The 16,758-nt window shown below is 33.5% G+C and overlaps 1 protein-coding gene across 1 annotated transcript; it reads left to right on the forward strand.

The window, feature by feature from the left end:
- The first annotated feature begins 1,334 nt into the window (after positions 1–1,334).
- Positions 1,335–6,667, forward strand: LOC134231012 (17-beta-hydroxysteroid dehydrogenase 14-like). The gene is made up of 9 exons (XM_062712879.1): positions 1,335–1,465; positions 2,859–2,897; positions 3,058–3,155; positions 3,369–3,435; positions 3,568–3,659; positions 4,352–4,456; positions 5,398–5,465; positions 6,007–6,103; positions 6,445–6,667. The coding sequence occupies exons 1-9, from the start codon at positions 1,375–1,377 to the stop codon at positions 6,592–6,594; spliced, it is 807 nt and encodes a 268-aa protein (XP_062568863.1). The 5' UTR covers positions 1,335–1,374; the 3' UTR covers positions 6,595–6,667.
- The last annotated feature ends 10,091 nt before the right edge of the window (positions 6,668–16,758 follow it).

The following is a 16,758-nucleotide window of genomic DNA, read 5'->3' on the forward strand; positions in this document are numbered from 1 at the left end:
TTTTAGCTTTCAATTTTAAAAGTGTAAACACAGGATTATCCATGTGTATAATTTCATGTCACTTTCATTTTTTTCGTTTTACATGCTGATGATACTTTATGGAAACTATTATTCTTTCACATTGTTTTAATGCCAGAGAACTCTCCTACTATGCAGGGTTTTATATTTGTCAGAAATACTCATTTTACATTTAGAAGCTCAGTTTTAAGTTTGAAATAGGAAACAGTCAATAATACAAACATTTTCTTGTCCATGGTAAAATTGTGGTTGTGATCTGTTGAACATTTAAAATATAAATACAGGAAATAATTTAAATTGCATATGAAGTGAACATTTTTGCTTCTTTAACATCTGTTCATGTACTGAATAATCACCAATTATTTTAATGGCATCGAGCTCTAGTTTTCCATTGATATGTTTCCAACATGATGCATAACTAATTATACACCTTCAACAGATTGAAGAAATGATTCAGTTTATTGTACTTTACTTTATTTTCTTGTAAACTTTGAGTAAATCATGATACCTGGTTTTATACATTTAACACTAGATTGTTTTACAAAGAAATAGAAAAACAGAAGATGTAATCCTTTTTCCAAGAAAATGCTATCAATTTTTATTATTGAGCATTATCTGACTCTTTCAAAATGTATACATGTTTTACTAATAGTAAACTTTAGAAATGTAATTACTTAAAGAAACATTTACTCTGTAAATGACACAAACCATATTGCCTAACTTATTTTTATCTCATATAATTATATTATATTAATGATAATCAGTTGTAACAGCAAGAATATGTTTTTTGGCGAATTTGTATACTGAATGCATGTTTTGATGTGAATGTTTTGTAAAATTTAATTTGTATAATTTTTGGTTAATACAGGTATGTACATAAATGTATGTAAGCATTGTTGAAAAAAAAGTTATATACCATAAATTTTACAAATAAAATAAATTAAATAATATATAAGAGGCATTTCTATTTTTTGTCATTTCTCTGTAAGTGCATATATATATATATATATATATATATATATATATATATATATATATATATATATATATATATATATATATATATATATTCTCTTTAAAAAAAAAATGTCAAATACATCCCCCTTTCTTTCTTCCGAAATTATATTAGGATGACAAGAAAAAAATGTTCGTCTTTTGTTGGAAGATTTTAAAAAGACCAATACAAATATACAGGTTTATCCACAACATTACTTGAGTTCAAAGTATATTCATATAGACATGGAGGGATCGAGTAGGATTCTTTCTGCACTGAAAGTTATACGATTGTGCTGTACACGTGACCATACTTAATTGGAAGGTCACATGACTGATCATATGACTTGTCAATAACAAACCATGGCTGATGCAGGCGTGAGATACCGAGACAAAGTAACGATCGTCACGGGAGGAAGCGCTGGAATTGGAAAGGGGTGTGTCCAAGTGTTTGGTACGTATGCACTTAATCTTGTTACAGGCGCCCGTTGCATGTCTTGCATACATTTATCAAAAAGAGACTTAAATTAGCCTGTTAGCTATTCCGTTATCAGTGGAGAATAGCAGTTATCAAGCTATCTCTCTCGAGTCACAGTTCCTTATCAATCGAGGTCAAAACAGTTTGGTTAATCCAATAATACAGTGCTTTTTACGGATTAAGCTGGACCAGGGGTGTTTTACAGCTGTATTATGTAGTAGGGTTAAAGGTTGGATAAGCAAATCGATTCCTATTTAAGAATGCAACACCCCCACCCCTCATTTGTCCATAATTTCAAAAGAGGGATAGACAAGATACTGTACCTGCAAAATAAATCGACCCCCTCCAATAAAGGGAAAAAAGGTCCACGGACCACAATGCTCACTTGAAACTGGTCCTAATTGTTAACTGTAGTTTCGGTTTATACTATGATGAACATGTGAAGTGTGAAAAATAGGGGGAAAAGTCGAAAGCTGATAAAGTAAAGATATTGTGAAGATAAAAATATGTAACAGAGATGATAGATTTGATTTCATAAAGCATGCAGGCCTGGCCCCCCCACTTTTTCTCCCGACATTACCTTTACTATAGAAAATGTGTACTGAAAGGAAGGTTGGCCCCCCCACATTTCAGCACAGTGTAGTATTATAAAGAGATTGACCCCAAAAAGTTTGTTTTGTAAATTGGTGGTCTTGAAAAAAGTTGGCCACTACCCCCCCCCCCCCCCCCCCCCCCCCACGAAATAGGATTTTCGACTTTGGGGAATTTTAATTTTAATTTTTCGTTTTTTTTTTTTTTTTTTTTTTTTTGCTTGTCAACTTTTTCAGGTAAGTTCAGGTTGGCCCCCCCACTTTCAAAAACGATGCTACGTGCCTGGCATGTGATAAAATATAAATCCTAAAATCATTTTTTATAATCATGGTTAAATCAAGGATTGTAGAAATGGTATAACCTGCCTTATTTATAATTTTATCAAAGGCACATCAATTCAAAAAGAATTTCAGTATACCAATGGGGTCAGGAACGGTACAAATCACATGACTCGATAATGAAACTAGAAAAAAAGTAAATAAAGGAGTATTCATCGTCGCAAACCACGGCCAAAATGCACGGTCCTCTCCTGTTCTGGTAGAAGAAATTAAGCTATATGCGGATTCCAATGCAAACTGTGGCTTGAGACTATGGGGAAAATGAAATTTTATCTGTTCATTTTTGTGTCTGTACCTTTGGTATTTCTTTTAGAATTCACGTACAAATTAAACAACAACCCAGGAAATTTGTATCTTAGAACAATTTAGATTGACGTAACAAACCGATACGCTTCTTTTAAAACGACTGTATTAAACATATAATTCATAATTTTTTTTAGTGAAACATGGTGCTAAAGTTGTGTTTTGTTCAAGAGGAGGTAATCCACTTTATTTTGATTTTTATTGATATATAAATTTCTAAATTTGATTTTCAGTAAGTTTCTTATCACATTTATTAAAGAAATGACATCAAAATAAAATAAAAAAGAAAAAAAAGGCAGTTATTGTTTTAATTCTATGAAATATGTATCACCACAGAGGCTGCGGGGAGGGCCTTGGAAAGCGAAATGAAGACCATGGGTCCCGGGGAAGCTACATTCATTCCGTGTGACGTCAGCAAAGAAGACCAAATCAAGGTTAGATAATGGGGCGCCATCGTCGGAACCCACGGGTGAAAGTCGTGGCTTCCGACGATAATGGGTCGCATATTTTATAAATTATAGAAGATCGAACATTTCTTAAATTAATTCTTAAAAACAGATGTTGAAATATAATAAATTCTTTAACTGAGGATACGATACAAATTTTTTTTTCAAATGATCAAATTATTTTTTCTTTCTATCTGACAGAATGTTATTGACAAAACAGTGGAAAAGTATGGTAGGATAGACTGCCTGATAAACAATGCAGGACAGCGTAAGTGTGCCCCTAAATTATATTTCCTCATTCTTATTCTCTATAGCTGTAATGTTTCTGCTTTTAATCAATTAAAAAAAAAGAACGCAAAATTTCAATTTACACGGAGTTAAAATTACTTTTTATTTCTAGATCCACCTAAAACATGGATAGACGACTTCTCAGCAGACGATTTCCGGCGCCTTCTGGATACAAATCTTGTTAGCTATTTCCTGTTTTCAAAGGTAATTTTTACATGTTCAGCGTCCAGTACGTTGATTTAATAATGGTGTTGGGATGGATGCAGTAATATAGATGAGACTAACCCATAATTCTTAATAATGAATTTTTAGAGTTATTTTTCTTGGTTTAATAAAAAAAAACATTTTTCATCCAGTTATTTAGGATTCTTGGTGATTAAAGAACATAATAGAACATATGGAATCCATATAGGCCCATGAGTTCATTATCGTGTCACAGAGTATCGACTAGGTGCGATGCGATGACGATGAAACTATATGCTGTGATAGCGCGAAATCTCGATGCGATCGTGCAAGATCACGATGGAACGATACTTAATATCGCTTCATCAACATCATACCATTGCGCCATAGTCATCGCTCAATCGCATCGTCTTCATGGTATTGTTGCCCCATCGCATCATCGTTGTCGCGTTAACGCTTCATCGACATTGCATTATCGCTTCACTGCACAATCGATGTAAACCTCGATGATGCGATAGTAAACTACATGACCCTTTCTTAATTCAGTAAAATATTCAATTCTCCCAACTTCATATATTGTTTTTTTTATATATCTGTGTAATTTTTTTTTCAAAGATTCTTAATTATTGTTGACGTCTTGTAAGCTGTTGAATAGAAGCATTCTCTTTCACTTTTTTTAATGACGTATCGTTTTTAATTTGTTCCCCCTTTAGTATGCTTTACCATATCTGAGAAAGACGGAGGGGAACATCATTAACGACTCCAGTTTGGTGGGACAGATGGGACAGCCGGGAGCCGTTACCTATGTGGCTACAAAGGTATCATGTATATTAATGAAAGGTATGGACTTATGACCCTGCCGTCTAGTGACCATCTTCTTTACTTTTTTTGGAAAAAGAAAAAAAAACTTTTATTCATATGCGCATCATCTATACATGTATTTGATTCAGAGAGAATTCCTCTAAAGTTTTCGACTCATTTAGTTTTGAAAAATGAAGTTCTTGCAGGATCGATCGCAACTCATTTTTTGGTTAGTTCTTTCTCTGTCCCATTGACTATATTGTTAATTCTGTTTATGTTGAACTGTTCGAATTCCCTTCATTAAACTTTTATGGCCAAAACTAATGATTAGGTCAAAACGTAACGGCAGTCAGATTTATCTGTCCTACACATATCATGCATATTTACGAAATGTCTATTCCTGTAGAAATTCTGGCAATACAAAAAAAAAAATCATTCGTGTGCAAGCTTTAAGTCAACATTTTCTAAAAATTATTTCGCAAAATGTATGCCAAGCAGTGCTGGTACAAATTCATTTTTAGGGAAATCAGCTCTACCTTTTCAATATGGAGAGAAACTTATAGTACTTCACTTTGGGCGCGTACACACTGAATTTTTGCAAATATGTCTGTGTTAAGTAGATCTATATAGTATATTGACATTAAAGAAAAGTGGATATTTTTGCGAACGCTAATAATTAACCTGTGAAGTACCAATTTATATACGGGAGAGAGAGAGAGAGAGATTTTAAAACAAAGAGAGAAAAAATTATAATAACATCATGAATGACCTCATGTATAGAAGTTCTTCAATTTTAGGTGACTTTTTTTTAATGATTTTTGTTTACCTTTCTGTTTTACAGGAAAGATTCTATTCATTTTCTCTTTCAAAAATTATTGCAAAATAAGATAAGTCGCGCGATTTTTTAGATTTTCTTACTGACAATTTTTCGTGCAGGACTTTTCTTTTCAATTACCAGGGTGCAATCACTGCGATGACAAAAGCTCTTGCAATAGACGAGGCCAAATACAACGTCAGAGTTAATGCGTGAGTATACAACCATGTTTATAATCAATTTTCAGAAGGTTTAGCCGTTTTGAAATAGAAAATAGAGGTATAACATTAATACCAATGGTCTTTTTAGAAAACCTTGATTCTCCCCTTAGTTTCTTAGATTTTACCGACTCCTCTCGCTTGAAAAGTTAATTTTCTGACATCAGGAAAGTATAGTCAAATCACAAAGATAAAGGATACGAAATGGACAAGTACCCTGACCTTTGACTTTTGACCCTCAAATGCACATATGTAACATGATTCAATTGGGCATGTGTCATCTCTGAAAAAAATATCTTAAAGAATGAAGGATAAAACAATATTCAAATATATCCATCTTTGCAAGCCAGGGATTTTCGGTCCGCTAGGGATCCCATTAATTCATTTGCTTGCGAAAAAGAATCATCAATATTGATGAATGCAAATAACCATACCCCCTTGCAAATTCAACTTTGTTGCAAGTAGTTTACAACGTTTTGATGGAGTACGATTTTTAATTTGACATTTAGTGCATATGTTTTATGAATCTTGTCAGTTTTTCCCCTGGAAATGTATGGACGCCAATGTGGGAGAGGGAAACAAAGGAATACAGCGATCCTGAGGCTGCCAAAAAAAGTGGCGCAGATTGTCAGGTGTGTTTGATTTAGAATGCTTGATGCAACATTTTCAGAATAAACTTGGTAATTATGTATTTTAACAACATGAACTTCAGCCTAGGTTTCAAATTTTTGTCTTCAGATTTGTTTTTTTTTTCCTTCTTCGTGAAATCTCTTTTAATTAAAATTCCTGTTTCTTGTTTCTCTTGCAAAACGTTTGGGTTACACGTGGAGACTCAAAGGTTTTACATAACCAATGAGAAGTCCAAATCACATCCTTTATATGAATGTATCAACCCCCAACATCTGCCATGTCAGCTGCAAATAACCGCAACGATGCGAGGTACTGGTACATTTGTGATGGTATTATTTTGTAGGTGTGTGGACGGTACGGTACTATAGAGGAGGCCGGGCTTTTATGTCTGTTCCTGGCGACAGACGCCACATTCTGTACGGGTATTGACATTAACCTCTCCGGCGGAGCAGAGCTCAGTTACGGGGTCAAAAATATGCGCCTCTCAGACTGAAATAACGGAATTTCCTGTGAATTCACTGCCTGATTTGTGCAATAATATTTTTTGTTAAATAAAGCATTTCATTTACATAGGTTCAGCTTGATTCTGTTAAATAACATATGTATATCGTGTATTTTATCAAACATGCATTGGAGAAATTCTATAGATTCTCTTTAAATGCAACAAAAGGTTATATTTGCCCCATAATGGCATTTTAAGAACTCCCTTAACAATATATTGCACGTGTGAAAAATGAAAATGTGTGAAAATGAAAATTTATTCATATTTGAATCTTCAGTTTAAAGCATTGATTTTTTTGTTTTTTTTTATTTACTGATTAACTTATACAGACATGTACTGTACAATTAGGGTAAATTGCATTTGCTAGTTCTAATTTTTTTTTTATTTGAAGGAATGTCAAGAAAAAATGCACACATTTATGCCTTTATTCAATTTAATTATACGCGTGTGTATACATATGTTGGTCAATGGTGATTTGTTTACTTTCACGATAAGTACACACGACCCATTGTTTTTGTTCGCGATATGGAGCACCATAACAGTTTTAAACTTTTGACCCTCTCTACTTAATTCCTGTTCATTTCGGACTTTCGGGAATAGGATGAAGCGTCAACTTCTGGTCTCAAACATCCATTTTCTTTTGCCGCCTTTCCTTTAACACCTACTTTGAAAGCGGCTTCAGCTTCTTGCAGGTGATTATTTTAACAAAGGGGTCTTGATCCTGCCTTTTGTGTGTAAATTTTGATTTTATCTGGCCACCGGCGATCAAACCCTAATTTTTTTGGTTGTTTCTTACAACAGGTCACCTGTCAAATCCAGGGCATGGTACGGCACCAAATGTAACGGGAGAGGAGAAATGCAGCGGACAGGCCCTTTTTTTCCAAACACAACTTTTTAATATAAAAAGCTAATCTGGCCACCGGCGATTGAACCCCCCTGACCGCCACATGTGTTTTTGCACTGTTCAAAGAAGTTGAAACTTAACCACCTAACCCTCCTCAAGTTTTAAGGGGGGAATTTAAATTATTCTTTGGCCCCCAGTGGGTCCAGGGCAAAGCCCCCCCCCCCCACCCCACACACACGTTTTTTCAAACTGTGATTTACGTTAATTTTGACAATTTTAGGGGGGGGGCTGCGCGCGCCGGGGGGCGCCCCCCCTTAAATCCGCCACTGGGGTGGGGTGGGGGTGGGACTGCCCCTTTTTTCCGAACATAACTTTTTAATATAAAAAGCTAAAAGTAAATGCATTTTTTGCACTGTTTAAAGAGGGAAACTTTTAACCATCAAGTTTTAATCAGGAATTTAAATTATTCTTTGCCCATCCCCCCCCCCCCCCACACACTTTCAAAAGCGACGCTACATCACTGTACAAGAAAGTAAATGCATCGAAATGCTTGGGGAAACTTTTAAATCAAGGTAACGTAAACTTTATATTTTTAAAGAGAAATATATATATATAAGCTGTTAAACGGCCCAGTGTTTATTTAAAGTTGTGTTTTAAATTAATACCAAACTATAAAATTTAATTATTAGTTTTCTGCCCCCTCCCCCCCCCCCCCATTTGTATATTTGAAAAAAATTATGCTGCAACAATGTGATTCATAACTTGATTCATTATTGGTCAGCTACTCCGAGAACTCGATAATCTTTACCATAATGCCTTTCCGTACTCTGGTTATACGAAAAAAAAAGCCTCAGGGTTACTGACTAAGCGCGTGCATATAAATAGAAGACCTTGTTTACAACGAACAGTACTTCCAAACCGCCACATAGACAAAGAAGACAAAATGAAGGAAACTAATTGTCGAGGGAGGAGTTTTACCAGTGTTCCCCGAGTCCAGAGGAACAACCGGACAGTGTCCGAGGGTGAGTGCAATAAGTCCTGCATTGTCTGGACATATTTATTGAACGGGAATATTCCATATGGACATATAAAAATACTGCATTCTGTCAATGTCAGACTGTTTTGTTTACATTCATGATTGTGCCATCTTTTTTATACAATGATTTTATCAAATGTTCTCTCTAGGCTATTAAACAATATAAAGTGCTGAATTTGTGGGGTAGGCTTATCGTTTAATTAAACCGCTTTGGGGTTATAATGATTTAATGCTATGTTCCAACATTTGTAGAATTAATAGATGAATAATCATTATAGCCTTCATCCGGCCTCTTCCTAATATGTTAATATGAAACGTGGTTTTTACAGTACTGACGTAATGATAAAAAAAATGTTTGGAAATCAAATGAAATTGCACTTGCCAACATTCTTTTCGTTTTCCCAATCTCAGTGTATACATACTGCACATTGTAAATAATGTACGGTCTGTATGAATGGTGTATTCAAGGTCGTCTGAACAATTTTATGTCATTAATCACGACAAACAATAGTTTACAACGTAATGCCATGATCGTCAGCAATATGACCTTTAAAACCTCACCAGGTAAAAAGAGAGAGAGAATCGCTCAAAACGTACTTGGAGTTTCAATTTTATATTAGAGTCGTTATGATGCATTCTTTGCAATCCTTGTAAGTTTCAGTATCTGTATTATTTATATTTTTGTATTCCATCTGGCCCAGTTCAGTTGAATTCTTCCTTCTACTTTTGACATTCGTGGTACATTTGTACAAATTTTGAGTGAAGTGGCGTCATAGGAAATAGTGCTAGACCATATTCAAATGTACAAATGAATATTTCCTACCATGGGCATGAATGGAAGTGAATTAGTAATGCAGTGCAAAAATGAAAGAGAGAGAGAGAGAGTGCGAGACTTTTACCAGTAAACTAAATCCAAGTTATTGGTGGTATATAAGTAAGCTCTACATTTGTACTGGACTTGAAAACTGTATTCTGACACCCAGATCTTCTTTATATGAAAGCATTTAATAATTCAAATTTAACTACATGGTTAACACAATCTATTCACAGATTTATGTGAAAATACATATGTTCGAGATATAAATTTATTCTGTACATTCTTTTTCGTCAACATCAATAATGAACATATAAACTAAAAATAAATAATTCAAAATGCAGATTTTCCTTCTCAGAAACATTTGAGCATGATCAAGTCATTTGTTGATTATCAGATATAGAGTTACGCACCTTTCCTCATCGGGATCTTCAAAGAAAATCGCGAAAAAATTTTTGCATGATTGTCATTAAACTCACCTAAAACAAATTTCAGTTTTAGTTAAGTACATATTTTATTTATTATACATGAATAAGATTGAACAGCGGGCATGAATGCAAATTATCGTTCTCTTTATAGATCTTTTAACCAAATCTAAGGTGATTAAATTTTTCATTTTCTTTTTCAAAATGTTTCCGAAAAAATCAAGAAATCTGAGAAGACTGTTGAATTTTCCTTGAATTTTTGTTTTGCAGGAGACACTGGAAACGAGGCAACGATGCCGCCAGAATATAGAGACGTGTGGATGTCGTTCAACAGAGTTCTTAGCATTTCTACAGAGAGACTGGTTCACCGGGATGAACGCTGCCTCAGTCAAGACGGAAACAAACACGCTACGCACATTTGATCAGATTTCAATCCCATTGAGCCAAGCAGAACATTGTACACCGGTGTAGGAACTGTTTTTTGTGTTTGTCCGAGTCTGGTTCTAATGACTCTCTTTAAAACTTATCATCGGATTGCAAGGAAGTCATTTTACGACTTTGTAAACAAGGGTCCCGCGCTCAGTCACAGTCACGTGACTTTTGCGATAACCCATAAACGTTCCATTGTCCACTTAATGTAATTCAACCAAGTGTTTTTTTTTACAAACAATTTTTTATTGTGAACAGGATGTATCACAATAGCTTTTTTGTATATATTTCATATATTATTTGAGTTATTAAAAACATCTGTATATAGTACTGGAACTTCGATTCTTTCATGTTTTCCGAAACCATTTTGTGAAAACGTCATTGCTTGTCTCGTTAAAGCTTCCAAGATGCAAGTTTTAGACAACCTAAGACTTTATTTTTTTGGTTATCTGCTTTCAAATTAAAGTGAAAGCTTAGAAATGATGCATGTATTTTTTGTTTAAAATGATGGGTTCACTTAATAATGATCACCAATTAATATTCGAATTTATACATGATTTCACCAATTCCAACAAATAAAATCGCTCTATTGAAAAGAAACATTACCTGTATTTGTTTAAAGAAGTATTTCAAGTCTACATGAGAATTTTATCAAGTACTGTAATTGGCTGAAACCTCAAGTGTGCTTAATGCATTTCAGTCTGTAAACTTTTCACATTTCCGACTTCTTCTCGAAAACCACTGTGTCAGTTTCGACCAAACTTGCCATAAAGTATCCTTGAGTTAAGGATAAAAAAGTTTGTTCAAAAGAAGTCTATACCCTCTTTCAAGGGAGAGATTATATAAAAAAAAAATTGTGAAAATTTGATGGCATCTTAAAAAAATCTTATTATTAAAAAAAAAAACAAACCGGTACAAGAACCAGTGGTCCAGAAAAGTTGAAAAATCTCAGAAAGCTTCCTTACAAAGTGTAGATTAGTAATTTGATCAAATAGCGACCGGGGGGCTGGGTGCGACTTAATTGAGGATCTAAGTTTTATGTAATACCATATAAGTGGAAATTTAAGCGAGGCGCAAATTTAGAGATTTGTCCCTAAAAACTGGTATTGTATTTTTAGCGAGATGTCATTTTAGCGATTTTAAAATGCATACTAAAGAAGCTATAAATAATAAAACGCAATTAATTTTTAGCGATATTCAATTTTAGCGATCTCGGCATCCTCGCTAATAATGCCAAAATTAAATCCTCGCTAATACGGTATATAGGAAAATCTTTCAAAATCTTCTGATGAAGAGCAACAAAGCCATGATCAGTAATATTACAATGAAAGGATCCTCAGGTACTGTAGATTCAAGTTTATTAAATCATGTAGGGTGGAGCTATATTGAAGGATCACATAAGAATAAACAGAAAAAATATTTTGAAGGATTATTCTGAAAAACATCGAAGTCCCTGCGTGCCACGGTGGTTAGAGCGTCTTCTAGATTCGCGGAGAAAGTAGTCGGTTGAAACACAATATAGGGAACAGTAAGGTTGCACTTGGGGGTAAAAAATTAAAGTCTTTATTTTGCCCCAAAAATATTTTTTCTAAAAAGTAGAGTATCTAAAGGATCTGAAACATAAATGGTTTTGTGAAATTCACATCAGAACTTAGTTTTTTACAAGCTGATAATAACCTCATTTTCACAGGTTACGGACACTACAAGTGTTGTTTTCTTTGAAATAAATATTGAAAACTGTTTATAAACTCTAATTTTTTCAACTGCTCACAAATAAACAACATATAAAAATACAAAATATGGACCAAAGTTTGACTAAAAAAGGTGGCATTATACTTAAATATGAAAACTGTTCTTACTTCGTACATTTTTGTTTAAAATGGTAGCATTTCATTTCATGTGAACTCTTTAAAATCAATATAAATAAAGAAAAACCTATTTATAAATAACACTTTTATGCGTTTGTTCAAATATAAATACTTCTATTAAAATAGGAAATCTCATTTTCATAAATTTTCTAAAATAATTTGATAATTTCATTGAGTTACGGACACTACAAAACCCAATTATTTATGATTGGCGTTTGGTTTTGGTAAAACAAAAAATATTTTATAAACTTCTGAACTATTATAAAATACAAAGCATACAAACTAGATATTGTTTCAAGTAAAAACAATTTACTTCCATAACTAATGCCAATAGAAAGAAATCCACATTAAGAAAATCCTGAAACTTCCTTTTTCACATAACTGAAGTGCAGAAGAAAAGTTCTTTAATTCATTAAAGTTTTATGAAAACTATTTAGAATGTAGGTACACTGCATAATCAATGAAATCAATTAACCAAATTTAAGGGTTACCGACACTATACAATACTTTAATTTTTCACAGGCAAAGCGTTTTATTTCTTGTTTCAGTTTCTCCCGACTTTTTTTTATTCTTCAGATCTCAGCATCATCTGTTAAAAGCATATACCATAACCAATATACTTTGAATAAATATATACACATATAACTTTATACAGGTGTTATGTGCAAGTAGAAATTCAAACCTTGAAGAATAAAGCTCACTAATATTTCTTCAATTATTTTTTTTATTCTGTGAAGCATTCTATTTTTCTTCAAACAGTTAAATATACAATACTTTATCTGAAATTGGTGTAATTTTAGTCGTTTTCTTTTTTGAAATTTTTGTAGTGTCCGTAACCAAATTACTTCCCCACTGTTTAACATTTTGAATGCAAATTTACTTGCATTTAATACATTTTATGATATTACCTAATAAGCAACTAGACAACTGAAGCAATATATCACAAGAAATATGGGTTATGTAACTCATGATTAATAATTTCTAACTATTTTTATATGTCATTGTTGGTGTCCAATCAATATTTTAGTACTTGCAGTAAAGAAAAAATCATATGATCTAAAAAAATTCCAGCTAATAAACACATTTTCATCTCTAAATTTAAAAATACACCGTTTCAAAAATTTATCTGTAAATTTTATGGAGAAAAAATAGAGATATTTCATTTTTCAACTTTTGGTTACGGACACTACACACTCTACAAGTACAAGTTATTTAAAATAGGATGAAACTTAACCTTAAACAGAGGAATTTCAACAAGATTTTCTTAAATGTAACACCAATTGACTTAAACAATGAAAAAATAATGACAAGCTATTTGACTTAAATCCTAGGATGTCAATAGCATCTGCCAATATCAAGGTGATGTAACACCAAGGATCTTGTATATGGAAAGTGCAATCTGGGTTTCCCAAAATAGTTGCATTATCAAAATGAGGGAGAAAAATAAAGTACATTGACAAACTTGTTAAACAAACTTCTGACCCTTGTGAATAAACTAGCATTAGTGTTTTAACACCGCCTCAAACTACCTCAAGTACAGGTTACGGACACTACAGGGTTTTGTAGTGTCCGTAACCACATTTGTGATGATAACAGTGAAACAGTGGTGATGATCAGGAAGATAACAACACATCTCGGCATTTATATGAGATGCCTATCTAAGAAATTAGTTAAGATATTTATAGAGCCTTCCAATTTCACAGAATTTAAGTGGTTACGGACACTACAGTTTTTTTGTAAAATCTTAATATTCCACATTAAAACATGATGAAATTTCTTTACAATTGCTACATTCCACCAATGTGGTATTCTTAATTCGCCCTATATAGGCTATATTGTGTTTCACCCGAGTTGATCCTTTTGCGGCGGGTTCGAACCTCGCTGTGGAACGTGCAGACCGGTCCTCCGGATGAGACGGTAAGAACCGAGGTCTTGTGTCGCAGAAGGTGATGGCACGAAAAAGATTCCTAACTGCTCAATGGCCGAGTATATTGGGCAGGATTGCAGCTCTTCATCGGCAAGTGGTGGCGTCTGCATATGAAAAATTCTCGAGAGAGACGTTAAGCAATATACAAAGACACATTTATTACTGATAAGCTGTAAAAAAAAAAATAGATAAATAAATTTTGACTTCTTGAAAGATTTTTAAAAACCCTATAGTCTGACAATCAAGACATCTTAAAAAAAGCACAATGCTTTAATGTTAAGATCTTGGAATTTTTTCACTTTGACACTATCTTTAGGTTTACAGACATATTTTTCTTAAAGAAGTAATTTTTATCGTCAAGAAAGCTTTAAACACTTCATGCCAAAGAACTCCGATTGTAATGCAGGTTTTATGCAGGTTTTAGAGTGATCTGCCCTTATGGAGTGACAGAATGTATAATAGATTCTCAGCATTATATTAGATCATAGACCTTAGATCACGACAAGATAAAGTAACTAGACACAGTATTTATATATACATGTATATATGAACATACTTCATTATAATGCTGGATGCTGAGTTCAGTTAAAAAGTTGTTTTTTTTTTAATCCTTGTGCCATATTGATTTCATGCAAAGAAATACATTTCGTGTTTGTGATGATTTTCTAGATTTCGCTACAAATGTTTCAGGAACGATTTTTTAGGATGCATATGGTTCTGTAAATCAATGCGTCCTTGGAGACCGAGAAAACGTAGGAGAGCGACAGATCGACCGCTCGCGAACCAGGGAGCACGAAAATATATACTCCCAACAGTATTACAATGAAGCGATATTGCGACGCTAGAGAGCATCATTATTTCACTTTTTGGGAAATATTAAGTATAGAATTATTAATTCAAAACAAAGAAGATTATTGTAATGACCGTTGCTTTTTGATATGTTTTAATGAATGATTTATTATTAATCATTTTATTACAAAAAAATAGGGATGTCAACGAGTACCCGGTTAACCGGGTACTCGATCGAACGTCCGAGTATCGAATACTAAAATCGGTATTCGGTTACTCGGATGTATATTTTCAAATATTTCTAAGCTTATTTATTAATGCACTAAACAATCTGTTTTAAAACGTAAAATACTCATTGCACTTGTACATAAAGTAATTAGGGTTTTAAATGTTATCGCCCGTGGCAGTGTTTATATAGTAATTATCGTGACCAAGCACCTGTTACCTGGCTTTTCTCACCTTCGACTGTCTTCTACCCTTTTTTTGACTTTCTTTAATTATTTGTTTACACTGAACATCGTTTAAGTTCTGTTATGATTAAATAAATTAGATAATTTTGTCAATTCTCCGAGAAGCCGTAAATTCTCGGGAAAAGAGACAGATGATATTACACGCGCGACTGTTGATATGGTTGTGTTTGATTACATGCCAATACATGTACAAATAGTTGAAGGCAAAGACTTTAAAAAAACGTATGTCCATCGTTGCACCAAACTACAAAATACCGTCCTGTGATACTATAAAATCTAGGATCGAAAAGTATACGAAAATCGTAAATCGGCTCTGTTAGAACTTGGTCAAGTTCAAGTCAAACTGTACGACTGATATATACCTTGACGTCAAATGCAACAAAGAGTTACATGACAATTACGGAGTAGATTATATTTTTTTAAACAAAAACACCATGAACCACTTACGATTTTATGTCTTGTGTTTATCTGATAAATAGATTGAACTTTAAAAAATGTATTAAATTTCGTCGGGCACGAAGTTCTCATCATCGTAATGTTAGAACAGAAATGCATTTACGTGTAAACCTCCTATCAGAGCATGTGGTTTTATTTCTACAAGTGTTTACAATGTTTTACATTCATCAATTTACTTATTCATACTTATTTATATTACACTTTTACCGAGTACCCGGGTACTCGATCGGAAAAACGTCCGAGTAACCGAGTATTAAAAATTGACCGATTTGACATCCCTACAAAAAAAAAAATCATTTTTATAATCAAGAAAATTCTGAAGATTGTTTTATGAACATTCCAATGAAGCAATTCTGGTTTGAATTAATAATTTAGATGCAACTGGACCAAACCCTAACCCTAGACCCCTTGCTCTTACCCTAACTCTTACTCTATCAAAATGACGGCTCAAAGAGTTTACGGCTCCTAGCTAAAATCAAAAGCCATCAATCAAGAGAATCAAAATTTTTGCTTTTCTTTTTATAAATTGATTTTCAGTCCTTCTCGCCTAGTTTGCACAATTTGAATATGATAAAGCTTTAATTTTAGGTAGTATATATTAACGCTAGACTCCATTTGTGACAGCTTCAACTCTTGAGGAGTGGTCCCTAATTTGTAGCCAACACTCCCCACACTGAAATTAATTGTAATCATCAAAACTTGCAAGTTACAGCGATATAATTAAGGTTATAAGAAAAACCAACAAAAAAGCTGACGTATGACGAAGATCACAGCCCCTCAAAGGTCACGGTTTGCTGGAATCGGTCATTTACCAATGGTTATCCAGAACTAGAAATAACATGGCTATTGAACTGCTTATAGAAAAAGCAATATTTCACCATATTCAGTAAGTGGTATTGAAAGACGGTAATGTTTCAGCAACAATTTTAGTTACAAATTACATTAGTCAATGTTCCATATCTCAATATCCTTAGAATGGCCGGTGAATTCGTTCATTGTCATAAATGTCCAAAGCTTTTATTACTCAGTGGGTTTCCGAATCAGTGACATTCTAATCTTTCGGAAATTAAAACAACAGACCCATGGACTACCACGCT

Source organism: Saccostrea cucullata, unplaced genomic scaffold (genome assembly GCF_032062105.1).
Source record: "Saccostrea cucullata isolate Sc308-1 unplaced genomic scaffold, CSIRO_AGI_Scuc_v1 ctg431, whole genome shotgun sequence".
NCBI lineage: Eukaryota > Metazoa > Mollusca > Bivalvia > Ostreida > Ostreidae > Saccostrea > Saccostrea cuccullata.